General features: G+C 43.3%; 1 protein-coding gene across 5 annotated transcripts in view; it reads left to right on the top strand.

Annotated features, from left to right (window-relative positions):
- Positions 1–27,423, top strand: part of KALRN (kalirin RhoGEF kinase) — a 500,698-nt gene that overhangs the window by 409,969 nt on the left and 63,306 nt on the right. Inside the window, exon 1 of one of the 5 annotated variants that reach the window (XM_071561945.1) lies at positions 11,360–11,643. The exons of the other annotated variants lie outside the window; for them this stretch is intronic. Within the exon in view, the coding sequence (XP_071418046.1) occupies positions 11,556–11,643 (88 nt within the window). The 5' untranslated portion in view covers positions 11,360–11,555. Of the gene's footprint in view, positions 1–11,359; positions 11,644–27,423 lie in introns of those variants that run through there. 5 annotated transcript variants of the gene reach the window in all.

Raw genomic sequence — 27,423 nt, 5'->3', positions numbered from 1 at the left:
TCTAATCAAAGCAAAAGGCCTCCAGTGCTCTACCTGGGACTTTATTTTTGTGGAGAAGTACGATTTTGATGAATGCTTTGATAAAACAGGAAACGCTATTTTGGGGAAAGTTGCTTTGCTTTTGTACAGTGGATTTTTATTATTTTAAACACAGGAGTCTTTGTTTAAAAGAGAGAAGGTCTGCAAATTTTCTTGTTTACTTCGCCTTTGCTTCCCCTTCTGACAGGGGGTAAAATTCATCCGCCTAGTCCTCTGACAGCTTAATCCCAAATTTCACTGTACAGTGTTCATGCTGGTTTTATCACTGGGAAAAAAACCTGGAGGGGATTTAAAATACTGTGGCACACTGAGCTCACCAAGAATGCCAAAGGGTTCAGCACTTGGTCTGGAAAGGAAACTGGGGAGAAACTCAGTAGTAGTACTGAGGGCTGGGAAAGATGGCTCGTGAGTCCAAGAAGGCCTTCCCTTATGGCCTCTCTGAACTTCCTGGTCCCTCCTGTCAGGACCTGGCTGTGTGGGTGATGGATAGAGTGGGTGGCCACAGCCCTCTCCTGACCCCACAAGCCATCTGAGCAGGGACACTCTGAGAGCACTTCAGCTGTACATTTCTGGAGAAACAAGACTGCACTGGTCCTTTTTTTCCAACTTGTCTTAGAAGACGTGGTGGAAAAGGAGTCTTTAATTTTTATTGCTCACATATTGATGTCCCAGCTATTGGGACATCACAAAGGTCAAAGACAGTTCTACTGAGTAAATACTATCCTTTTAATTCATTGAGATGGTTTCCTAGGATAATGTGGGCTGTGAAGAATCCCATACAGCCCGGGGAAGACCAGAGGCATCTTCTGCATAAAAGACTCTAAGCCAGTCCCCAGATCTCCCAGCGATCCCAGCACATGTCTGTTCACAAAATGGCAGAGCTCAGCCTTCCCTTGTGTTAGCAGGATCAAAGCAGGGAGAGAGGCTTTTGAAGGGACTCCACAAATGGTGCTCACAGTCTGAGCAATGGTTATTGTACTGAGAAAGGACTTGGGCTCCTGCTGCGGTACTGACGTTCAAGAGACCAGGTCAGGTATTCTCCAAAGTGCTCTACACAGTTATCCAGGGGAGACACCTACTAAAAATGGTCTGAATACTCTTTTCATTAACTGTGTAGGAACCTTATAGATGCCTTCTGCAGTGCATTGCAGACACCAGAGCAAGCAAGCAGCATAGAGAGTTCAGTTTGTACCACGAGGTTTTATACGAGCTCTGACCTAAAGCCAGCAGCCATAATATCTCATGCCTCCACCACACTAGTGAAAAACAGGCAGCCTGAAGGAAGGGTATAAAAATAGCTCTTTGAGTGAAATCTATTTCCTCTGTATTCAGTCGTGTGTCTAGAAATACATGTAGTGTGGTGGGAAGGGGGAGTTGCTCTGTAGTGCTTGGCCCATCAAGCCAACAGGAAGGTCATCCTCAAAGATCAACGGGAGCATGTGCAGGACTTGCGTCTTGTGTTTCCTCTGAGGCCAGACTAAATTTAGCATTTTCACAGATGGACATTGAACCATAATCCATCTAGGACTGTGGGGTGAAAGGTGGGATCTGGTTTTTGCTGTGTTACCTGCTGCAGCACACCACTATTCATTATTACCTCATTCATTACTCTATTCATTATTACCTCATTCATTACACTATTCATACTACTTCAGTTTTTTGCCTTGCTTAATATTCTGCTTGATCCTTTTGCCTGAAATGTTTAAAGTTTAAGCATGAAGGAAAAATAAAATGCTGGTTGTGGGTTCATCCCTGACATCCCTACAAACTTAATGTCAAACTGTATATGTATATTTAATAGCACCATCACAAAAATTGAACCTATAATGGTACTTCTAAGAACTGTAGTAACAAATACTAATGATTGATGATTTTGGTTTACCCAAAATGTTGCCTCCCCACTCTTTCAGCTTCCAGACAGTTAAAGGGACTAATCCTAAACATGGTATTTGCACCCTGCAACGCTTGTATACTGCTGGGCTGGTCCCTCCATTGCTAATCTTAAACAAATATTTTATTAAAATGTTTTGAAGCGAACTACTTCTGCTAAAAATCCCATTTCCCTGACTGGGCTGAGCCGGAGATAGGCGAACTGTGAAGCAAAGCACATGTGTGTTAAATAATGTATTTCCAGTAATAGAAATTACGTTTCCGCGTATCTGCTTCAGCCCACTGCACAGATTTGATACATTGATCTTGACGCAAGAAGCCTGATTTTCCTGTCATTTACACAAGCATTTTGTCAGAGCACTTGTTCCTAGGTTACACATTTTGCAAAAGAGCCTGAAACAATGTCAACTTTGCTTAGTTCAGATTAATCCCAAATTATAGAAAGCAGAGTTAATGTTCTTGTCACTATGATGGTCTCAAAGTCTAGGGCAGGAGGTCATTTATATAAATGCCAGTGTATCTTTTTCCATTTATGTTAACTGGTCTCATAAGGAATATTTTTGCTTCTTAAAAATACTGCTTTTAACTCCAGAAATGTAATTTTCTGTTCTTAAAGGCAGAGTCCATATTTGACTACATTTCCCTTAAATCTCTTTAAATAAGTCTCTCACAATTCAGAACAGGATAACAGAGGTTAAACAATTCTTGTCCTTGAATGTCCTAAACATTTATTAAAAGGTGCTATTTTACATACATATCATATATTCTTCATAAATGTACTGAAGAGTTATTGATATTGAAAAGCAGCAAAACAAGTATTTTTTTTATTTCCAAAGTTTGCAAAATACAAATTAAATTTTACATGGCTTAAAAATAGATATAATTGCTTCCATATTGCAGGAAAGGTTGGGTTGGCTCCAGCCTCACTAAAGGTGTGCCTTCCAACAGAAACAATAATCATACATTTCACATAATAAAGCACCCCTGACTTCTTTTAAGCAAGAAAATTTGCAGCTCCTGAGGGTTGGTGACTCCTCTTTTCATGGAGTGAACCTAAGATTCCCTTTTTTTCACCAATAACATTATATTGCCTGATACCAAACTACAGGTTTTTAATTGCCCTTTTTTTTGCAAGCCAAAAAGATTACAAGTTCAACCATAGCACCCAATGTTCCTATTTTAAGGGCATTTTTCTATTTTCTACACTAGAGAACACCAAAATCTTTGAACTCCAGACACACTTCTAACAAGTATTTTTAGGTCTTCGTACATTTTAGTTTTACTCCCTCCAGCCTGTATCCAGCTCTTTAGTTTGTCTGTGGATTCTTGTATCTTCAGGATTTTAAAGTTAATAGCTGCATTTTGCCAGGGAATATATACCCAGTTTCTTTGGAAATCTATGGGAATTGCATTTAGGTATCAGAGGACAGATTCTGGCTCTAAGAACCAAATTACATTCTTCAGAAAAGCACTGAGGAATTTATTAACTCTGCAGTACTCTTACTTAGTGAAATAGGGACACTTTTCCTCTCACTGACTGCAAAAGTCAGAGTTGGTTTCATGCAGTGTGAAGGAATCAGGGTGCTCTTACTGCAGAGGCAGACCAATCTGACCTGTAAAAAGCTTTGTGCATGGATGGCCAGGGAAGGTAGTTCAGGCTTTACACCTTGTAGTCTTCCTGGCCATTGCACATCTGCTCAGACAGATCTGCTGTGGTTGTGCTGTGCATACACTGTGCTGCTCCACAGGACAACTGCTGGTGCACAGCCTTCACCTGGGAGTTGTACACATCTGCAGTGTTCAGTCTGCTGCAGCCTTTCCTTATCATTCCAAAGATGTGTCTTTCTGCACTTAAAGATGCAAAAATGCACATTCCATCAGCTTCTGATTGCCATCATAAAACATGCCACAGGACATTCAGGCACAACAGAGATGGGGGCTGGTGCCTTTCCCTGCTGACCTAAAGACAGTCAGCCAGATGGAAGTGCCCATTTTGTCTCACACAGGGAGGCTGAGCCTCTCTGCGAATCAGGTGTGTGTCCTGTGCCTACCCAAGCAGCCAGGATCTACCATAGTGAGTGGGAGCACTGAGACCAGGAGATGGTACAGCAGTGCAGGTGATTCAACAGCCTTATAACTCAAGGTTTTTACACTGAAATCTGAACAATATTGACAGGAGAACCCAGACAGACCAAGGGCTAAAACAAACTCTTTTTTCCACCCTAGGTTAATTTTAACCTGGATCCACTTGTGGATCAGATTCACTGTGAGGCTGCACAAACATTTCTATTGGCACAGGGGAAGTGGCAGGAAGGAGCAAGCACCTGGAAGAGACAGAAAAGGCAACAAAGAGTTTTGGCAGGGCTGTTGGCTCTTGACAACTCAAAGTGCTCATGGAACTATCATGTAATGTGGAGCTATTACATAGCAAGATTTTGCCTGAACATAGGAATTAAAAGTACTCCATGACATCATGTACTTGTCCCTCTCACAGAAAGACAAGAGGTTTTTCTGTCCTGTGGTGACTGGAAATGCTAATGTGTAGAAATCCAGCTTCTGGCAATGTCTCATGGTACCAAACAGAAGGAGGATTTCTAGAGTATTGGTGCTAGACCATTAAGTGCTTACTGGCATTCCCAGGAGCAGCATTTCTGGCAGGACATCAGCAGAAATCCTGCCTATCAGAGAGCTAACATCCTCAAAATGCCATTACTGTGCTACTACGTGGACACCAAAGAATGAAAGCAGGCAGAGGTGCTCCACACTGAGAAAAGCAGAAGGGTTGTTTTCTAGCCAGTCATTCCACCAGCTGATAAAAATAGCTTTAAAAATAATTTTTTTTTCAATTCTCCTCACAGCAGGCTGCCTGTTATGTATGCCTTCGTTATTTATACCCACCATAAGTTTCAATAACAGCTTTACAGGTTCTTTTATGCTTCTCTTAGATCTGGTGTTGTAAATCAGAAAGCTTTGCCATCCTAAACATTGCCTGGAAAGAAATCCTCTGTGTTCTTTTCACCCTAGAATAAAAGGGAAGTGGAAAATATAATTAATGCACTAATTTGGCCCAAATAAATAAAAGCTTTTACAATATTAACATTGAATTTTATTTTCATTCCAGACCAATTCCTCCAGACTGGCAAGAGAGAATTTTCCCTCTAACTAGCAAATAGTGTGTGCCAGTTTTTCAATTTTTCTTTTAGCTTCCCTTGAACCATAATCGTGTTGGGTACTAGTGGAGAAAAGGTGATGAATAGAACTTGCAATATGCTGCAGATCAGCTCAGGGAAATAGTCTGAATACGCTTTCATTATACAAACAAACAATACAAAACTGGTCACAACTTCCTCTAAGGAAGGAGAAATGCCATTTAAAGAGAAAATCAGCTGTGGCTTCTACCATCCAAACAGAACAACAGGCAAGCTGGGACAGGCAGGCCAGGGATACTTTTGTTATGCTATTAGTTTGTAGTTGCTAAACAACAGCTCACCTTTGTCAGGCACTAGTGGGTGAGGCTCCTGTTTGTCTTGGAAAGCAGACCATGATGGGCTCAGATAGGCTTATGATTTCCCTACTGAGACCCAACAGAGTAAGAAAGGAGCCAAAACATGTCTAAAAGACAAGTGGTTTAATCCTGCTTGTCTTCTGTCATTGGGTATTGCTGTAACTCACAAAGATATGTCTCTGTTCTAATGGAGATAAGTGCTTCAGGAAACGAACACAAAACCTGCTTTAATTTTTTATTTCACTCTTTTCTGCTGAAGGGTTGGGGTTTTTTATTCTGACCAGTAGCTTGTTCAGGATGTTTCCAGCATCCAGCATACCTCTCCAGCACCCAATCAATACCATACTAACATAATGTGGTGTGTGGTTTTGCTTACTGGACCTCTTAGGTTAAACTGGTTTGTGAGGTGAGGCTTCTTGCTGCAGCCTCATCTGAGCATAACTCATCTGGCAGTATTGCTGGCAGGTCAGACAAGTCCTCTATTCACACAAGGCCTCGCTGAAGCAGTAGAGCCAGTCCACGAGCAGGTGAACCTACCCTGAGGGCTTGGAGGATGGTAGCGGGGCTGTATTTTACACCAGCTTGTAACTGTTTCCTTAAGCAACTCACTGTCAGCAAATGGTTACTGCTTAGGAAGAAGCTGTGTATATAGTGGAATTGGTCCTGTGCCCAGGAAACCAGAGGAACTGGACAATGTAGGAATCTGTTCTGAGATCTCTAAGAGGCAAAGTTAGGCTGGAGGTTGAAGGGACACATGTGCTCTGCAGGTGTGTTCTGCTCCTGAGACTGGGTGAAACTATCCTGGGTTATATCTACCTGAATATTTTAGGGACAACTCTAAATTGGCTTGAAACAGGCTGAATCACACGAAACCAAATACATGTATCTTATTCTGTGGTCTGCTCTACAGCCACCCACCTTTACTTGAGGGTCTTTTTAAGGTACTTTTGGGGTTAATTCTCCAAGCAACTTTGTTCTTCCATGGACTCTTCTTTCTTTATAGGATGCCAAGAAAGAAAAAAAAGATGGGTTGTAAATCAGGAAAGAAAGTTAGGCTAGTGTCAATAAGGGACTTCTGATGTTTGGGCGAGGTGGGCTGAGCAGTCTGTAAAGGTGAGGTGCATCGCAGCAGAGCAGAAAGGTCTGCCTGTGGCCTTTTAAGGCTCTACAGTAGAGTTGGTGCGCCAGGATGTTGTGAAGTCATGGTAACTCTTCTGAGTTGCCATAAATCCATCCCGTGCTGACATCTACAGCAGAGGGATCAGGAATGATATATTCTAACATTTGCTGAGCATATGCCTACACTGAAGTTCAGCGTGGAGGTTGTGCTGGACTGTCTGTATTTCTTCTTAATTTGTTTGGTTTAGCTAGTTGAGAATGTTCTTTTTTTACCTACCACTGTGCAGAGCTGAGGAGCCAAAAATCTCTCCTTGGAGTTGTATACTCTTGCGCCAGGAAGGAATATGACTCCATTTATTTATTTATTTTTAATTTATTTTATCTGTTTTAGTACCCAATAAAGTTGTTGTTTTTTCCAACTGGCACGAAAAGGCTCTGGCTATTTTTAAAGAATGTGGTTCATTTGATTTAATCTAATGAATGTTTAGTGCTGTTGAAAATAACTGGAGCCAGAGCCAAGAATAATGTACTGAAATGTGCTGGTTGAGCAAGGACTGCTTTACTCTGCCAATCTGCTTTCCCTCCAGTTGTTCAGATTTACCTGGTTTTGCAAGTAGTGTTTGCAGGAAAGACATAGGGATTGAGGTGATTTTTCATACTGACTCTAAAGGTCAATAATGTCAGATCCATATTTTGTCACACACATTTCAAGGCGCATCTAACAATAACAACTCTTCTGGTTCAGTTTAGGATGTCTAATGTCTGTTTTGGACCATTTTAAAAGGAATATGAAATGCTAATATTCTTCTATTGCACATAGAAAAATTGAGGCATGTAGTGGTAATTTTGTCCCCTAAAGTTACCCAGAAAGCAAGTGAGAGAATGAGTAATGAAACCTGTCAGGTAACATCTACTGGGCTCCTGAAGCTGCTGTGTACCTCTTCATTTCTCCATGATCTGAAACAAAACCATAGTCTGAAAACAGATTCTGCTAAGTCTTACTCCTGATGTTCCTCACTGACTACTTCTCAGGATGTCCATGTTTACTGTCCTGTCTGCACCATCTGGATGCTTTGCAGAGGTACCTAACTCTTCCTATTACCAAAGCTTAAATTTCTTGCATGTCCTTGCACTATCTGGGTATGACTCTGCAAGTCATATCACATATTTAAATGATGTATTTAAAATTGTATGAATCCATCTTCCCTTTGCCATCCTATTTCTGTTAGATAGCTGGCTTCCTATTCCTTCCTAAGAAATGAGTAGATAATACTTAAGTTTCATTGGATTAACAAAATAAATCGGCCATAATACATCTTACTCTGTGATAGTGGCGCCCATAGGGATGGATTTTCTTCAGGGATCACTTTACACCCTAAAGCATAATGTAGGATTGACTTGTAGAAGTAATGAACAGATGCTTCTGACAGCTATTACCTTATTCATGTCTCTGTATATGTGATGGGGAGAGGAAACCGCACCTGTTATTATGGCAGAAATAGTCACTGCTGTTCTGCATTACAGACCTCCAGGGCAGTCTGGGCCATACATATTCACTGCATTTGTGTTGACCCAAAATGAAGCCATGCCATGAAATAGCTACTGCAGATATGAGGGAGTGCTGGAGACACTGAAAAAACCTGTGTTCCATCATTCACCCCAAATTTTGCACAGAAAGGCCGGGTAAAAGTATGAGAACTTAGTTCCCCTCTACAAAAGTAATTTTTACAGATTTTCTTAGATTTCATATGAAAGCAACTCATATGCCTGGGGACTTTCTAATGGTGTATTTAAGAGCAGACAGAACTAATTTCCTTGTCATCCTGGCATTAGACTGAGATGACTTCCCTTCCATCATCTGTGTTGGGCAGGGCAGCACTCTTGGCCCATGGTGCAGGTAGACTGCTAATTGCTTTAGCTTCACATGCAGCAAGTCAGGACCCTAATATTTGCTTGTCCACTCCACTGCAGATAATGATTGTGTTTGGAATGTGGTGCCAGGAGATGTTTCCTCAAAGAACTCCTGTGACTCAGCCTTTCAGTAAAAGGGGCTTATAACAAAGAGGGAGATTGTCTTTTAACCTGGGCAAGGACAAGGGTGAATGGTTTTAAACTAAAAGAGGAGACATATAGATTAGATGTTAGGAAGAAATTCTTTACTGTGAGGGTGGTGAGTCACTGGCACAGGTTGCCGAGAGAAGTTGTGGCTGCCCCATTCCTGGAAGTGTTCAAGGCCAGGCTGGATGGGGTTTTGAACTACCTGGTCTAGTGGAAGGTGTCCCTGCCCATGGAGGAGAGGTTGGAACGAGATGATCTTTAAGGTCCCTTTCAACCCAGACCATTCTATGCCTATTCTTTGGCAACTTTTTAGAGATAACCTTCACAACATTCCTGGAACTGCAGATGGGGAAGGGGTGGAGCTTGTCTCCCCCCCGGCAATAATGACTTCAGTAGTGTTTTAATTAGGCGAAGAGGGTTTTTTTCAGAGCTGCGATTGCACCTTAATTCTGTTTTAAAGTTTGACTGCAATTACAAGAGCTACGAACTTGCTTCAAACTCTCTTCACGTTCTCAGATGCCATATCCATGAGCTGGTTTAGCCAAGCCTCATTCCCAAGCAGGGTTTATTGCAGTGCCTCTGCTGTCACACACTCCGCGTTTTTCCGCCGCTCTCTGGTTCTCGGCCGATGTCTCCGAGCAGCCCTGTCCTCCGCTACCCCAGGGTCGCCGTGCCGGGCCCCGCCGCCGGGTGTCCCCGCTGGCCCCGCCACCGCCGCGCTGGGGTCCCCAGTGCGGCCCCTCGAAGTGGACAGCTCTTCCGAGAGTCGCGAGAGTTTAGGGGTGAAATGCGGCGCTTAAAACGTTTCCTAGTTTCTTGAAAGAGGAGTCTTAAAGATTTTCTTAAGCTGACTTTTAAAACTCAGCCAGAGCTGGGCTCTGGCAAACCAGGTGCTGTACATGGATTGCTCCTGCCCCGGAGCCCGTATCGCCAGTCTGGCCAGTTGCCCCATGAACAGTGAAGTGTCAGTGAAAAGCATATTTTCTTTTTGCACAAAGCAAGCTGAGATCAGGTGGGAGGCAGCCAGCCCATGGGGCAGGAGGTGGGTGTGGTGTGTGAGGTTGGATTAGAAAAATAAAGGAAAAAAAGAGATGCACTACAAAGTCGAAAGCAGAAGCAAAGAGCTGCCTTCCCAGAATAGCTCTGCTACAAGTTTCCTGTAACTTAGGCCCTAAGCTCATGCCTGCTTACTGCCTGGCACTTCTGGTAGCCAAAATGGCCACCTGGAGAGCTGTTGCTTGGGAAGCCATGGCAGAGGCAAACAGGGAAAGGGAGAGGTACAGAAGGCAGGGGTGTCCCAGCTAGTTCCCAGTCCACCCTTTCCTCCTCTGGCTGCAGCTGCGGTTTCTGCTTTGTGTGCGACGTATTATCTCCCTGCTACAGGCACAAGAGCCCTGAGTGCACCCTCGAGACATTCCCTTGCAGCTCCCAGATAGGCAGAGACCCAAGTCAAAGAAACACGGGACACAGCAAAAGGCAAGTAGAGTTATGGTGCCCTTTGCTCTTATGTACTGGAAAGTACCTTGGTGCTCAAGGGCATTGGCAGGAAAAATTTGCATGTTTAAGGCTTGTTATGAGGTGGTCAGTCCTTGCAGTGAGGCGGTAGTTGAAGAATAGTTCCTGCAGAGTAGCCAGAAGTGAAGCAGGAAAGTTTCCTATTTGCTGCTGTGGTGGAGGGAGTCTCTCAGTGAGGGCCTCTGGCCCTGTTCTGGCACCAGGTGCTGAGGTCCTTCTGTCAGGATGGCTCCAGGGTCTTCATGATCCCACCTGGTGGTTTTATGGAATCAGCCAGTACAGGCTGGCCCCTGGACAACAACACCCACTCAAATAGGCACAACCCAAGGTGGGATTGTGAACACTGTGCTGTGGCCACAGCTCTCCCTTCCTGTCCAGAAATGGCCCTTGGCCTCACAGTACTGGCACTTACTCCAAAGCCATTACCAAAAGCCTTAGTCTGTGGCATCAGTAGAGCCATGCCTGCTTGGGCTGAAGCTCTGGTACACAGAGGCACAAAGCATAGCACATCTGCCCTCAGCTCTTCCCTCTCAATACCTCTTCCTGCCTGGGAGAAGTGGCTTGTTGGGTTTGTTCAGGTTTTGATGCAAGAGTGCAAAACTATGATGCTGTTGCTCTGGAATCCTGCCCAACTTCTCCTACCAGCTGCCTTCAGCAAGGTTCAGGATGTTTTTCGCACCTCCAGTTTTCTATGCTTTAGGTGGGAAATCCCGACATAAAAGGCTGGCACCTTCCAAAACAAGCCGTGCTTCTGGATTTTCAGTGTCTTGGTCCATGTGTAAGCAGGGTAGGCATTCTCCCTGCTGTGCTTCAGGCAGGCAGAGCTCTTGGGATCACAACCAGCTGGGCAGCCTTTTCAGCTAGTTTTACAGAGGTTTAGCTGTCAGATGCATGAGCTAAGGAATGGTATCGGGGGGGAGGGGGGGATAAATAAAAAAGGAAAAGTTGTAAGTTTAAAAAACCCACAGCAATACAAATCTTGCCTTTTAAAGGCTTTGGAGGAACTCTCCCTCCACAACGTATCAAATCTTCAGCAAACTTCCTCTCAGGCAGCTTTTATTTCTCGCTACCGACTCTGCATGCCGCCTGCCCGGGCGCAGATACGGCATTTCTTCATTTCTTCCCCCGAAAAGCTCCCTTTTCGTTCCAGACAGCGGCGGGAGCCCTGTCCGGCCGCAGCCCCCCCGTTCCCTGCCGGGCCGAGCGCTCCGCCCCCGCCGCCCCTCGCTCAAGGCGCCGCCCCCGCGGAGCGCGCCCGGCTCGGGGACAGCGGCTCCGGCGCCGCGGCCGCCAGCGGCTCGGCCGCGCATCACGGCTGATCCTCAACAGTCTCTTGGCTCTAAGGCTTCTTTTTTTTTTGTTATTATTTGATTTGTTGTTTTTCCCAAGCGGGCCGGTGGCCCCTTGCCATGAGCAGCCCGAAGGCAGCATGAAAGCGGGCAGGCGCGCCTATCCCGCCCGCTCCGGTGTAGGATGGCTCCTGACGAAGTGCTGTTGCTGCTGCCGCCCCTTGAAAGGTCGGTGGGGGTCTGCGGTGGGGAGCCTGTTCCGGGGGAGGGTGCTGGGGGGCCAAGAGGGCAGGGAAGTGTCCCCCCCGCCGGCTGCCTCTGGAACAAGCCGGGAACAGGGGCAGGCGGAGGGACAGCGGTGCCCTCGGTCCCGGGGACAGAGGCAGGTGAGCCGGTAACCGGAGCGAGAGGGCTGAAGTTGATACAGTTTATGCAATTATACATTTTATCGTTACTGGTAGGAAACACTCTGGGACTGTAGGGTCAATAGGGCGGGGAGAAATATTTGCTTGAATGAGGGTTTGGTGTTTTTTTTTCCCTTCTAGTCTTTCTTGGGCTCGGGTAGGAGCAAAATGGTTTGAGAACATCTGTTTCTCACAGTTCACAAATCTCTGAATGGTGATGGGGGGAGGTCTGGGGAAGCTGGCTGGGCTGGAGCGCTGAGAGAGATGTGGGAAAGCCAGGGCAGCTGGAGCGCCTTGTAAAAATAAAATCTGGCTTTTACATGGAATAGCACAGATCAGATGCATTGACTGAAGGTTTCCCAGTATGCAATTTTTAAGCTGTGATATGGCTCTTGAACTAGTTCTGGATAATGTGAGTTTTTGGAGGTTGTTTGTGGTATTTGATGTTTCCTGTTCTCTGAATGGCCAAGCAAAATGTCCCAAACAAAACTTGGCTTTTGTTTTCTCTCCTTTTTTTTATAACTGTAGCTTTCAAATGTAGTTTTTTGCTAACTGTGGAACCCAGATAAAGAGCAGATAAAGATGACTTTGAGGATTGGTGGGCCTACTAATTTCTCAAGGTGTACATTTACAATGCAGGAACCCTCTCTCCTATAATCTATTGAATTAGAGTCATACTTATGTGGTGACAGCAGCAAACAAATTGGTGATGGAGTTTGCCATGTCTTTGTAAGACATTGATCTTTTTGAGCCTAGGGAGAGCACACTACTTCATGCCAAATAAGTGCTTCTTGAGGTCAGTGCACAACACCCAACTGTTTTGCAGTCACTAAGAAGGAACATGGAATCCAGTTGTAGGGATAGGGCTGCCCACAGAAAGGCTGTGGTACTAAACGATTGTGAAAGCCAAATCTCTTGGACAGTCAGTGCTTTAATGTGTTGGCCCATCCACCAGGCTGGAGAAGTATTCAAGCTCCCTGACAGGGCTTTGGTCTTGAAAATGTTGGTTCTAGCGGATTATAATCTCCCTGCTGCCTGTCCTGCCTACAGATGTCTCTAGAAGGGGGAAGGGGAAACAGCTGGCTCTTCTCTCACCATTTGAAATGTTAACTGTGTTTGCAGTTCTACTTTATTGGGTTGGTAACAAAAGGTGTTTTGTGATACAAATTGATTTACTTCTTTCTTGTCCTTGGTAGTAAAGGTCAGGCAAAAAGTTGTAAAAGGCTATCTGTCATGCTGTATTTATTAATGAAAACCAGAGATAGTCAGATGATGGACATACTCTCTGAATTTAAGCAGGTACCAAACCTGACATTTGATGAGAGATTCAGCTGCCCCAGATTACAGCATCAGTGTGCCCCTGTTTGCAGCCTCTGCCATTAAACTTGGAGGTGCTTTACTGTGGGCAGTAAAAACTAGGCCTTTGAAGCTCTAACTGCATGTATTCTGCATTTTCAGTGATCATTTGGGCTTCTGGAGGGGGGATACTGTTCTTCCCAGGGCTTCTCACTGATGTGGAACTGGCAGTGCAAATAGGTGACTGTAGCTCATATTTTAGAGGGATGTGAAGCACCTTGCAACTATTCTCAGTGCTGCCCATATGTGACCTTCCCTTTTCCATTGGAAATTTGGCTCTTCTTTTTCCTGGTGACAGATGCCTGATGTATCTTGATCTTTTGCAACAACTGAGGAGGTTTTGTGCTGCAAATAAGAACCTTTGGGAGAGAGAAATTGAGAAGATGACCATGCAGTCTGTGCTCAAACACAGGTTGTGTCTATATGAGCTGCATCAGTGCTTTTCATGCTGTGAAGCTTGGAAGTGATGTGGATGCTTAATATCTTAAATAGCAGCAATAATGCAGAGCTGAAAAAAACAAAACCCTAGATCCCCAGGGTATCATGAAATACCTGAGTTTTGTGTAACTGGGCATTCCTCTGAAGGAGTTTGATAGATGACTCAAACTGCTCTTTTGCATTAGTTTTCTCCTGTCTATTGCAGCAGTAGAGACCTTGATGCTGCTGTTTTGCTTGTTTCTCGTGGTGAGTTTCTGATCTTGTCAGCTTTGCCCATGTACAGAGCTATTGGGATCCATCCAGAGAAAGAAAATGACACTTAGTACCATTTAAAATTTTGCTCTGACCTCGATAGTCCACTGCATGAACTAAATAAGGACTACTTGTCTGTTCTGAAGTATGGAGAGATATGAATCCTAATATAGGAGTGCTGCAGAGCAAGAGTCTTACTTTCAGTCATAAAAAGAGGTAGTTAGAAGCAGTAGACTTGTATAGCCTTTAGGCCAATGGTCTTAGTAAGCCAAGAGTGGAAAAACAAGACTTTTTGCTGTATATCTTAAATGTGCAAATGCAAAGTGACCTAGTGTAACAGGATGCTTCTTAATACTGCAAAACTGGCCCCAACAGAAGGGTTCAAATTCTGTTGGTGTTCTGATAGCTAAAAAGTCATTGAACTCTCCTTAGAAATCAGTGCAGGATTACAACTGTATGCCTTGTATGTAACAAATATACCTTATTTACTTTTTACATGAAGTTTATCTCCGCAGTTACCTGTGTGGTTCAAATTAGAGGTCGCTTTAAAAGGGTACTGGTGAGGGAAATGAAGAGATGGGAGGGGTTCCTGCTTTGTGAAATGTCTTTTCTAAAGCAAATGGTCCACTGCATGCCTTGGATGTGAGAAGGTCAAAATTTTGCTGCCTTTAAGCATAGAGCAAAGTCCAGTGGGTGAGTCCCATTACTCTGCAATATCTTCAGTGCAGGGCTTTGAAGTTCATCAGTGGGTGGGAGCATGGAGATTGGGTGGAGCTGTGAAGACTAGCCAGTGACTCAGATTTAACCAGAAATTAAATGCTGTGTGCTGTCTTATACCCAGGGCCTTATTCAGAGAACATTTTTTTACCATAGTTCAGCTCAACCTGGAGCATGCTGGGGTCTCATTGCCCTAAGGGGCACCAGTAGAGTGGAAAGCACTAACAAGGTGGAGAAAATGCCTTTGAGCACAAGGAGAGAGATGTTCCCATCCTACTGGACTGTGAATGTATCAGGTACAGACAAACAAAGGGGTGTGTGATTAACAGTAATCAATTGTCAGAATAACTGCTAGAGTTGAACACCTTAAACCCCATTCTAGGTAATATTATGTGACTGCAGAGTGGGTTTGAGTGTAAATATAGAAGACTTTCTACTTGAGGGAAGCCAGAAACTGGGAGGATGAATTTAAATGGATGTGTTGTATTGACTTCAGTAAAGAACTCCTTGAACAGTTACTCTTTTTAGTAAGCTGCTAATTGTATCCAAACTTTTCATTTCAGAACAAAAGAAGTTTAATCTGAATGTCAAACCTTGAACCTCAGTGTGTTAAAAATGAAAGGTTGAGTGGGTTTGTGTCTGTGCTAAGCTCTTAGTAAAGCGCTTTTTATAAATTTTCTATCCCTCCAGCTGCTCCTATATCCTACAGTTTTGGTCCTTCTTCTGCAGTTTTGTTTGTTTTGGTTTGGGTTTTTTTCTTGTTTTGTTTTTGTTTTACTGTCCTCTCCTTTCTTTCTTTCTTTCCTTCCTTCCTTTTCCTTTTCTTGCCTTCCTTCCTTTTCCTTTTCTTGCCTGAGTCTTTGATTTGTTACTGGCGCTCAGCTGTAACATTAACAAAGACAGCTTCTCTTGACAGAGTGATGGTGACTTATGTGCAGTCAAGGGAGTTCAGCCAGCCACTTTGTACATCTTTCCTAGCTGATCAGAAACAGAGCCTTAACTGGAAGTTAGGAAAACCAGCATCATTGCAAGGGCTGTCAACAGCACATTAATAAAAGTTATTTCTTCATTAAGTAAAAAGTGAGATCTGATGGTGCTTTTTATAGAAGGTGCTGACACTGTTACAGAGCTGCAGAGCTTTGCTAAGAGAACTGGTACCTTTGTGCTGAGTGGTAGCAAGAGAGTGATCTGCAGTAGTATATTCAGGGCCCATAACATTTCCTAATTTGACCATATTTTATTTAGTGCTTCAGGCTGAACCATGGCTACACTGTGTAAAGCATAATTGGAATGCATGGCCAAAGCAGTTCCGTCAAAATTAAGGCAGAAGTGAAAACAATAATAAAATTAAGGGTGTCAACCACAGCTTGCTTAGTTTCCTGGTTCTTCTTGAATGAGAAATATGAGGAAACTGTTAACCTTCCCCACATAAACTCCTTGACTCCTCTTGCTCATCAGTCACATCTCAGTAAAGTCAAGAGGACCAAATGTACTGGTCTTCTGTAGGCAGTGTCTCTCTGTCATCCAGAGTTGATCTCTGCTCTTTCTCCTGAAAAATTCATGAACAAATGGCTGTGGTGAGATATTTCCTCCCAGTTCTATTGAGAGAAAACTGGTAAGCCCATGACAGGAACATCTCTTCCAAGTCCTGTGTTTTCCCACCTCTGCAGGCTGACTCAGGAGTCAGAGTAGGTCATAGCAGAGAGTTATTGGAAGGGACAAAAGAGTTGATGGAAAAGCTGCTCAGTTGAGCAAGCAGCATTAACTTGACAAGGTGAATACTGTTAGCAAAAAAAAATTGTTCTTTTGTTAGTGTGAAACTGTGCTTTCTCTCACCTGCTCTACTTCCTCCTCATGGGTAGTCCTGAGTTTAGCCTGTCCCAAAAGCATGACTAACAGTCCCCATGCCAGTCTTTGGGGTGAATAGATTCACTACTCTGAACTTGTTAGCATTTGTGTGTGTGGCAACGGCACAGAGGAGGATTTCAGAAGTCCTGGGGCTGAAAACCTCTGAACATGGACAGCCAAAGGAGAAGCATGGCCACTACTCTGCTGGCAGGCTGAGGGAACAGTGAACTCGCTTTAGGATTGCTTAGTTTTAAGTGTTATTAAATCTTACCTGTTTGCAGGAGGGTTTTTTGAGTGTAGGAACCTTGTTCATGGATACAGAAGGTCAAATTTTCAGTGGGTCTGTATTACTGTAAAATAGCAAATGTTCAAGAGTGCAGGAGGTTCGAGGTTTTTAGAAGTGCTGGTTCCTGCACAAGACTTTCTGCTCACTGCTCTCATCTGCCACCAGCAGTTTCTGTAAATCTGATGTTTATCATATCAGTGCCAGTGTTGGGATGCTTTAGCAACTTTCAGTTTTCAAGATCCAAGCAATAGTAGTGTTTGGATTTTTTTGTCTTTTGAAATTTATGCACACTGCTAGACAGCTCTAACTACTTTTGGATTGTGTAAAATAGCAAGAGCTTCTGTAAAGATGAACTTTCAGTTACTAGTCTGGAGGTCAATATGTGGTGGGGGTCCTTATTATTCAGATTGCTGCATTGTTTTCAACTTTTATATATTTGTCCAACTTTAAAGAAACATAGGATTTGCTTTTATGTAGGCAGAGCTCCTAAATTTCCCATTCACTCCACAAAACATATAGGAATTCACAAGGCTTTATTCATGTTGTCAAAAGCCTGGAGAAGGGAGACAATTTTAAGGGAAGGAGAACAGATAATTATGAAAAATATAGCTTGGGTAATTCTCTGCTCAGTGCAAAGACATGGGGTAACTGAGCATGCTGTTTTCCTATAAAATAAGTGCCAGATAGATGTATTGTTCAGGAATTCAATGCACGGATGCTGAAATAAAATCTTTCCATTTTAAAGTGAAACAAAAAGGCCAGTTATTTCACATGACCCCAGAAGGTTTTTGTTTGGTTTTTTCCCCCAAACTGTTATGTTTCAGCATACACCTTGTTAAAACTTCCATATGAATTGGGAAAACTAATCTATCACTTCAAAGTTAAAAAAACCCAAACCTCAGAATATTTTGGTCTAAAAAAAGCATCAAGAAACTTCTCAAACACTCCAGAACACTGTTTTATTTCAGTCTAATTCTTGTCTGTCAACAGACTTTATGAAAACATTTCATGTTCGGCAAAAGTTGCAGTGTCTTTTCAAAGGAGCAGTTGGTGAGCAGTCAGTGATTGCAGCAGGGATCTACAGATGTTGTGGTTTTCAGGAAATCCAATTTTCTGCCAGTTTAGCCACTGTGCATCAGTTGCTATTGCAGAATAGTTCAATTGCTAATCTTACATCAGTGTCATGTAAAGACAGCTTTTAACACAACTGTAGAAGCTCATGTGGCTGTTTTCTTTAAAAAGATGCATAGATCAAAAGCAGGACTTCAAGACATGTAAAGAATTACTAGAAAATAACTGATAAGCTTGAAAACATCTCCCTTGACCATCCTGTGCCATTGGAAAACCACAAACCAAAAATTAACCTGTTTGCTTTAGCTCCTAATGTTTCCTCTGGCTGATTAAGCTGAAACTCAAGCCAGTCCTGGAATTAAAGGTAGTTAGGGAAGTCCATTGGGTCTCCCCTTGAGTTTGACCTGTCTCTCAATCCTTCAGTCTGTCCTGGACCAATCCCACAATCCTCTCCCCAGCAGGCTAAAAACATGGAAATCGTACACATCATCTGGGCTCCTTTCAGATAATATGACAAAATATGAAAATTTCTTCAGTGAAGTCCTAATGAGATGAAAAATAGAACCTGGAGGCTGAATTATAGCAGTTAATAATAGAACAGCCATGGGGGTTTCTTCTCTTTGATGGGCAGAGGCCCATTATATATTTCAGTTTATGTATTTTTCGTTTGATTTTCACTAATGTAGCACACGTAAGATCATGTTGCAGAAAGCCCTGGCTGGTTTCTTACTCCCTGACCTCCCAGCACTTTCCAATGGTTATGGGTGCTCCTTTCCTATACAGGAACTGTGGTTGCTCAGTACTTTTGGAAAACAGAAAAAGTGTGTCTCCTATTTCATGTGTTGACACGGGTTAGTAATTGCTGTTTTGTTGCTCTTGGTTGTTCCATGTGGTACAGCCATCCTGGTACAGCTCAACAACTTTGAAATCCCTGCAAAATATATTCCAGGCCGTGAAGTTCCATAAAGGGGTGAATCCTGGGAGGCAGACCTGCTGGGAACCCATTAGCAAACATCATCCTGAGGAACCAGTAGGTGGTTTCTGGTGGAGATTATTATCTTTTGTATTGGAAGATTGTATATTAAACATGGAAATTTAATGTTGCTATCTACAGGAAAGCACAAGTGTAGTCTATATGTGAGTTTTGAGCAAAGATCCCTGGTTACAAGACAGCATGGAATTAGACATTTAGAAAAGAGATAGACTCTGGCTCATGATAAGAAGGGACTGTATTTAGTGACACTGGAGCTGTCTCTACTGTTATGTTTTCTGAGCATTTTCCATGTTCATTTTTCACATGGAGCAAGCAGATCAGAACACAGAGGAAAGCAGGGAGTGGCATATCCCCAGCTACAGCTAAATCCTCAGAGGACACTTTTTCATGCAGTTCAGGCTTGCTGACAATTGTAGCTATGAAGTACAGCAGCTGAGGATGTGCCCTGTTATGCTGTGTTGGATTTTTTTCTCACCTCTTCATTATGCACACGCAGCTTTAGTGAGCACAGGTTTCTTGCACCCACAGGACATGCCATACAGTCATAACCTATCTGAAAACACATTACAGCTCAGTGGGCACCCAGAAATTTTCTTGAGGCCATGTAGAAATCTGGTTACCAACTGAACATCAAACAGTCAGCAGTGATAGCTTCCAGATTTATGTCGCCCAGTTGATTTCAGCCTTTATGTAGGCGTGCATGTCCTGGGAAACACATTCCGCACGTACTCGGGATCAGCTTGTTCTGTGGCACCAGTTGACTGTGGCCAGAACAACACCCACTGCACCGTGGGGAGCAGCAGCAGGGTTGCATCAGGGGAAGGCACCATCTCAAGCATCTGAGTGGTGGTGAGGCAGGAGCACGAACCCACGTGCGTGTTCCTACTCATGGACTGGGCTTTGCTGCGGTCCTGGATCAGATGTGCACATGTTGAGCACCCCTGATGAACAAGGCCCCAGCTGTCTGCTGCCACGGGAGCGTGTGCCAAGGCAGGCCATGAGAAGTGTTGCACAACCAGTATAATTTAACCACATGCTGAATAAATACACTTTTGAGAACTCTTTTGAAGAGATGTTGCCTAATTAATCCTGCAGGGGGTATAATATGTATATTTTTGAAATCCAGTTTTAGCATCATGCAATTAGCTTTTATGGCCTAAGGATTCTGATTTAAGACATTCTTTAGTTACTAATGGTAATCTGCTTTAATTAGAAATGCAAATGTATTTTAGATCCAAATGTGTCTGAGTGGTACAATGTGAAATGATGATTCACAGCGAATACCATTGAAGTGCCTCAAGTCTGGTGTTCTTTGTACCTTCTGTAGTTTGAACCCTGAGGATCCGCACAATATTCAAACATCGCTCTCAGCGGAAGCATGTGGAGGCTGAATAGATTTCTTTAGGAAATGGAATAAATATTAATCAACAGGGATCCTTTCTAGAATGGCAGAAGGAAAATCATAGCTTTAGGCAAGAAGGAGGCACTCCCAGGCACTCAGCAATAGGACAAGGGGGCACGGGCTTAAGCTCTGCCAGGGGAAATTTAAGTTGGATATCAGAAAAAAATTCTTTACAGAGAGAGTAATCAGGCATTGGAATGGGCTGCCCAGAGAGGTGGTGGATTCACCATCCCTGGAGATTTTTAAACACAGATTGGACATGGCGCTGGGTGCCATGATCTAGTAAAGGAACTAGAGTTGGACCAAGGGTTGGACTCGATGATCTTGGAGGTCTTTTCCAACCAAGTCGATTCTATGATTCTATGAAATGGTTTGGATGTTAGTGGTTAGTTGAGCTCCACAGAGGCAGAGCACAGCTCCTGCCAGGGCACAGGTGCTGAGCAGACAGCAGCATCTTAGTTGACTTTGTCTTACTGTCAGAGAAATTACTCAGACTTAAAGATCCCTGACTGCTTAGAGGCAGGGGAGTGGGGGCAGGGGGCTGAAGCTGCTCAGAGCTGTGTTGCTGTAAAATTTGATCTGGCAGTGTGTCAAGACAAGCCTCTACAGCAAGGCAAGCTCCAGACAAACTCTAAAGACTGATGCTTGCTGAATATTTACTGCAGTCACTTGTCCTGGTGATACTAAACTATCAAGCAGTTGGATGTTTGTGATCAGTCATCTTACACTGCAGTAACAAATCACCTGTATTTGACAAAGTCTTCCTAAAATCAGTGCCTCTGCTGCTAGACTAATCCTTGCAAAAGGAAGCAAATATTCAACAATAGTGAAGATGGCTTTTATAATGATTGTTTATTAGATGTGTTGCTTAGTAGAGCATTTTTACAGCTATTTGTGATGTGAGTTGGTGATGCAAATGGGAATGCAGCAGTACAGTTTATGCAGTACACCTCTCCACGTCTCTGTTATGCTGGGTGCAGAATTGTTTTCCATGAGGATGCTGCTGGTAAGGAGCAATGGTATAGGCACCATAAAAGCTATGGAAGGCTCCATGTGACTCTCCAAAAGTCAAAATCAATGAGTTTCTTAGGACTAGCCTCACTGGAAAGGCTGGTGGTTGGGTCAAGGCAGTAGCACAGCTTCAGAGAGCTGAGACCTCGGCAGGGTGCTGCAGAGGGCTCTTGTGTTCTTATGCAGCAGATGCTCTCTGAAACTTCAAGTTCCTGTCCATCTTTCTTGCTGACGCAGACAGAGTGTAGTAGTGACTTCGTCACCTGAAATTTGATAAACTTGTTGACTGGCATCACAGGGAAGGTTCCTCACAGAGCTGTTCCCTGCACTGGGGAGCTGTCAAACAAAAAACCAAGGCGTAGATCGCGTGAGCCTGTTATATGGGACAGCAAGTGATGTTCTGGTTTTCCTACTTAAGCTGAATTAATTAAAGCTTCCCACAAGTCTGACTGATAGTCTTTAGTGTGCAATAAAAAGTCTCTGAGCTGCTTAGCCATTTTCCTGTGCTGTGTTGAAAGAGCAAAGCATCACAAGCACCAGCAGTTCTTATCTGTGTGTTTTATTTCCAAACCACTGTTTGCATTGACTTCATTCATTACTTCTTTTAATTCATCCCAACCAGCACCTTTGCTTTGAGCTTGTATTTTCTGCTAGTAGTTCTGGAGGACAAGGGTGTGGAGGAAGCTGCCTTGGGCACCAGCCCTGGAGGCTCCAGCTGCAGTGTGTCTGTCGTCAAACACCCCAACCTCGTTGTTCTTGGTGGTTACGTGGTGTCCACCCTTGCCCTGCCCCACTTGCAACTTATTCTTATTCCGTTCTTTTCTTTTCAGGGGCTGTCAGAGCCTGAATAATTTAAGAGTGAACAAATGAGAGACGTTCATGGAGGACTCTGTTCTTACCTAGGCACAATTTGACAAGCATGTAGATTGCCTTGGGTTTCCACTGCACCTACCACAGCTTTACTAAGAGAAAAGCCCCCTTTCCTAAACATCTGTGTCACTCTTGCTTAGTAAAGTTATTCAAGATCACCGCCTTTGGAATTGGTTGGTATGTTGGACAAAGACTCTCTCTTTGCCCGGAGCTCCTCACAGCCTCCAAGTACCAAAGAGAACTCCACAGCACTAGAAAGCAAGAGACAGCCGCTGAGTGTTGGAAGCTACTGCATTTGGCAAAAGAAGCTGATGCTAAGATGCACACAGTTGTGTTTGTTTGTTCTGCTTGTTATCTGTGCTTTCTGAGCCCTGTGTGTGCCTGGAAAGTTTAATGACCAATCCCTTCTTTCTCAATATGCAGTTTTTCTTCCTATCCCAAAAAGCTTTGGGTTCTGTTCTTGCTTGTTTTCCAATTCCAATTTTGTCACTGATATTCTTCTGTTGTTTTCATGAAGAATTGTTTGGGTACTTAGCCACAGTTTCCTTTGAGGTAGGGAGACCTAAATACAATATTCAAATATTGTTGTCCGCCCTCCTCTCCCCCAGTTCAGCAGAGTGGTCCACCTTGTCATCGAGACTGCTGCCTTCAAGTGTAAGGCAGAGTTGACCTTAGCAATGATGTCATTTAACTGAAAAATTACTTCAAAATTCTTACAGTAGCTCAATTTGGAAGCTGCTGAATGAAGCTGACCCTTGACACTTCACAAAAGAATAAGGCTTATATTGTCCTCACAGCTGCTTGGAAACCATGTGTAATAAAGTTTGGTTTTGTGCCTAACATCCAGGATAAAAGATGGTATTCGCATACTCTGGTACCCTCACGCTCCCAGCAGAGCAAAACTACTTAGATCAAAGTTAAAAAGTCTGCTTCTATGTGGGTGTCTAAGCATTTCACAGTTCCTTATGCTAAAAGTAACAGTGTACTTGCAAAGGCCAGCAGAGCTGCTCTTCTTGTTCAGCTTCAAACATGACATTTACCCCCTCATCATCCCATACAGCTTTACATAAAGGTTCAGGGTTTTTTTACGGAACATGCATAAGTCTCCTATCAAAATATATCAAGGGAGATTTTTGCTTTGTGTTTGGGGCTTTGTTATTTTTGCTGCTAGCTACACTTATTCTGGAAACTTCAGGGTCGGGAATTATTTTATTTTTGTCACAGAATGAGGACAGTGTAAATACAAAATGTAAAGTAGAACTTAGATAAGTGCTTCAACAAGTTGTTTGACTAAATTGAAATAAATGTTGATTTGTTCAAAAAAAACCCAAACATGCCCTTTCTGGATCTTGCTAGTCTTGACTTTTTATTTCCTTTCTTTGCTAATGCAAAATGTGTGCCTCTTGACTCCAGAAATCTGCTCTCCCAGCTGTGAGGTGTTATGGGAAGTTTGCTCCAATGTGCCCTCCCAGCAAATGTTTTGGGCTTGTTCTTGCTATGCTCTGGGCTGCTCCAGGACATGTGCTTGGCACAAACTTGAGGCAAGAGAATGGGTGAATGAAATCAAGTGCATACAAATAGTGCATCTGGCCTCAAACTCTGCTGTGTGGAGCAACTGCTTTATTTGTAAGCTTTTTTACAGCCTTTCATTCGGTAAAAACCTATTCTAGAAAGCTGTTGCTTCAAGATTCCCTAGAAGGTACGTTATTGCCCTGCCTTGAGCCCTCTTGTATTATTTTGGGATAGAAGCTGGCTGGGAGTATCTCACCAGCCAATTGGTGGGTTCACTCTGAGTGTTCTATTCTCTTATTACTCATCATGAACTTACAGCAGCTTCTGGGAAAGGTCAGATGAGTCTCTGTGCTGATAAATGGAGACAAAAAGGCTCAAACCTCCAGCCAGAGAAGTTGTAGATACTCATCACAGTTGTAAGCTGTTATATGAAAATGTATTTCTGAGGGGGGCACTCAGAGAGAGGGACTGCAAGAGTTTCAGCTGCTCTTCAAGTGCTTGGTGCCATGGGGTTGAGTTGCACACTTCCCTGGGGTCTCTTTAGAGGCACAAAGACATGTTCTGCATTCATGTGCAGCAGCTTCTCAGTTAAATGCTCATCTGTAGAAACTGAGATTCTACCCCGTATTCACCTGAGAACTCATCTTGCTCTTTTCCCATGCCCCTCCCTACAATCTCCTCTGATAAAAGTTTAGATCCATGTGAAGCAGCAGATACAATAGAGAACTTCTGCAGCTATTCCTCTCACTGGGCACTCTTGGACAGTACCAAAATCATGTTTTATTTCAGCAGGCTCTCTCTGTGCCTTTCCCTTGTGCTGTTTCTCTCCCTGGAGACCCTGCTCATTCATTCAACACGCTCTCGGGATTTCAGTAACTTTTCTTACAAGGTCTCTTGGGACCACATGCCTCTGTGCTGTTCCTCCAGGCTTTTTGTTTTATCTCACTCTTTGAAACTTTCCCAGAACTACAGTGACTTTTCTCTGACCTCCAGAAACTGGAGCTCTTGAGCCCTGACACTCTCACTGGCACAACCAAGACCTGGAGACTACTTTGAGATGACAGCTTTCCCAGCACATGCTGGATGGAAGCTGCATCTGAGCAACACCAGCTAAAAATAAAAGCTATTCAACTGAAGCTAATGGCAGGTTGCCATCAGTTATTTCTCATTAAAGTGGATTGTCAGATGCTTAACTTCAGCTAATCATTCCCTGCTGCGAGATCGGCCTGGTATGAAGCGTACTCAAATGTGGGAAGGGGATTCACAATAACCAAATTTAGCTAAGGGTATAATTTCCTCTGACTCCCTCTGTAGTTAATGGACAGAGAGAGGCTCCTACAGGGTGTGAGTCTCACTCTGCATCACCCCTGGGGAGAAGTGTGCACAGCTCCTTGACTGCCAAGAGCAGGAGGTGAGCTACTGCAGCCACAAAAATTAGCAGCTCCAAGTGACAGTGTTTACCTGCCACAGCTGGGTGAGTGCTTGTTTTCCTCAGCTTAGGTTTCAGCCAGGAAGTAATGATCAGAAAGTTGAATATTAAAGCCAACAGATAAGTGAGTGACCATCTCCCAAAGGCAAAACCCACATGCAAAATCCCCTAGGAGCATCCCCTGTTTTGTGTGGTGTGGCTAAAAGGAATTCTGAAGATCATTCTCTATCTCAAAGCAGCTCTTCTTTCATATTTCCAAGAAACACCAGCTATTCAATAATGAAACAGTGTGTTCTGAATGTTGTGTGATTAATTTGGATTCTAGTCCTTTTTTTCCCCCTGTCCTTTTTGGAAGTTAGTCATGTTTGCATGTTTGGCAGTGAAACAGAAAGTCAAGTTTTGAGTTTTTACATTACAGTCAGTGATCAAAAACTTTGTCTGGTACATCTGCTACTTTTTCTATTGGACTAGAAACTTTTTTATAAAATATTTAACTCCATACCATTATTCTTGAGTATGGACAGAAGTAATTTCATCCATATAAATGGAGTTGTGAAAATCCTGCCAGATTGATTTGTACTTTTTGATGTTACTTCCAGCTTGTAGCTTAAAATGATACTCCCAAGACTCAAAGAGAAAATTCAGTTGACCATTCTCCATTTGCTTGTTTCCAGGAGATTATGAAGTTAGGGAGAGCATTTGAATATCTAAACAAAATTTGCATTTAGATTTCAATGGTGTTTTTTGGATGTGTCTTTACCCTCTGGTGTGAAACTGGCTCCGACATGGTCTCATCTCATTTTTAGCTCCAGCTGAAGCACGGGGCAGGTCTGTGGCTGCACACGTGTAGAGCGGCTGAGCAGAGCTGGGAGTGGATGGGGAGCTTTGGAAGTCTCCAGGGCACATTTTGCAATTCCATTGCGAAAGTTTAATGTACTTCTAATCTAAAGGGCTTTCCAAGCCAGTTGTCCTCTGTCTTTGTCTGATATGGGCACTGCGAATTTCCTCCTGTTCACTTACATTCTTAACTGGAACCTTTTTCAGAGACAATGCCTGAGGAGTCATCTTATCTGTTGACATAAGAAGTTGTCAAATTTGTTATTTACATTGTTAAAACCTGGCATTTTCACCTGAGGAATAGCTGTAAAGTGACTTTATATTATCCAAATGTTGTTGCCTCCCAAACTTTTGAAAATCCATGCCAGGTTTTACAGGCAGAATAGGTTCCAGCACTAAAACTGGGATTGGTACTGTCATCTGCCTAAGCCACAAAGTTTTGTAACCCTGACTCGTGCCAATAAAAATGTTTCACTGAGTGTGTTTTGGACATTAAATACAAAAGCACAGAAGAGAGCAAAGAAGCAGTCTTCATACCTCTTTCTGTCATCTTCGCATCTGTCAAGTAGAGCTTTAGCCCTGAATCCCCCAAGCAGACCCAAGGTGGCTCTCCAAGCATTTCCCAAGGGAGAGTGTAAAGCTTCAAGAGGCTGAGGGATGTGACAGCCTGTGTGATGGACATGCTCTTGGAAAAGGCAGGAGAGGGTGCATTTTCATGGTTTAGATGATTCTTGTTTGTTTAGTGTGAAAAGCTAACGTAGAGGCTTTGTCTGAGCATAGGATGGGTCTAGATAATTCCTGCTTTCCAAGGTTTTTTTGGTATGGAGATTCCTGTTCTTTAGGAAACTTAAATAAAGACTGAGTCTTTCACCCACGTCTGATTAAATTCTGTCTTTGTCATAAGTACTATTTTACAAGAATCACTAAATGTGGAAAACGGGCTCTGCTGAGCACAGCAGAGCTGATTTACGTGCTCGTCAGTCAGATTGTCATGATTGGCTTTCATTCCCACGTGGAATTATTTCCGGAAAAAAAAATTGTTGATTTGAATGCACATGCTAGGAAGATTACAGAGTTCCCATTCTGGCTCATTTTCTTTGACTTCTGTGGAAAAATACTTTTCTCTCAGGCTGTTTTTCTGGAATGAGAAATGGAGCCATAGATAAATCAGAAGATTCACCTCACCTAAAACAAAATTGTGCCCTGCTCTGTTCACCTGTCTTTATAGCTATATTCTTTATTATCTTCTGGTTATAGACATATATTTCTTTCCTATTATATATGATCTGTGATGAATATGTATCAGAAAGAGAAGCCTGATGTTTTCTTGAAGTTGCTCTGAGAGGCCTTCCCTGTTAGGGATCTGAGTTCCTGCAAAGGAGTCTGGTGCTGCATGACTGATCAGACAAACCTCCCCTCCCATGTGTGCTCTGGGGAACAGGGAGGTAAAAATAAAATGTCTTGTATTTATATTACAGCAGTAGTTCCTACTGACTCAAATGGGAATACAACTGTGCCTCTAAAACAGGTCTGTGAGATTTTCATTTTTTTTCACCGAAAGTTGCACAGAACTGGAACCTT

Source organism: Pithys albifrons, chromosome 8 (genome assembly GCF_047495875.1).
Source record: "Pithys albifrons albifrons isolate INPA30051 chromosome 8, PitAlb_v1, whole genome shotgun sequence".
Classification (NCBI taxonomy): domain Eukaryota; kingdom Metazoa; phylum Chordata; class Aves; order Passeriformes; family Thamnophilidae; genus Pithys; species Pithys albifrons.
The sequence above is the reverse complement of the archived record's forward strand: the minus strand, read 5'-3'. Positions and strand labels throughout refer to the sequence as shown.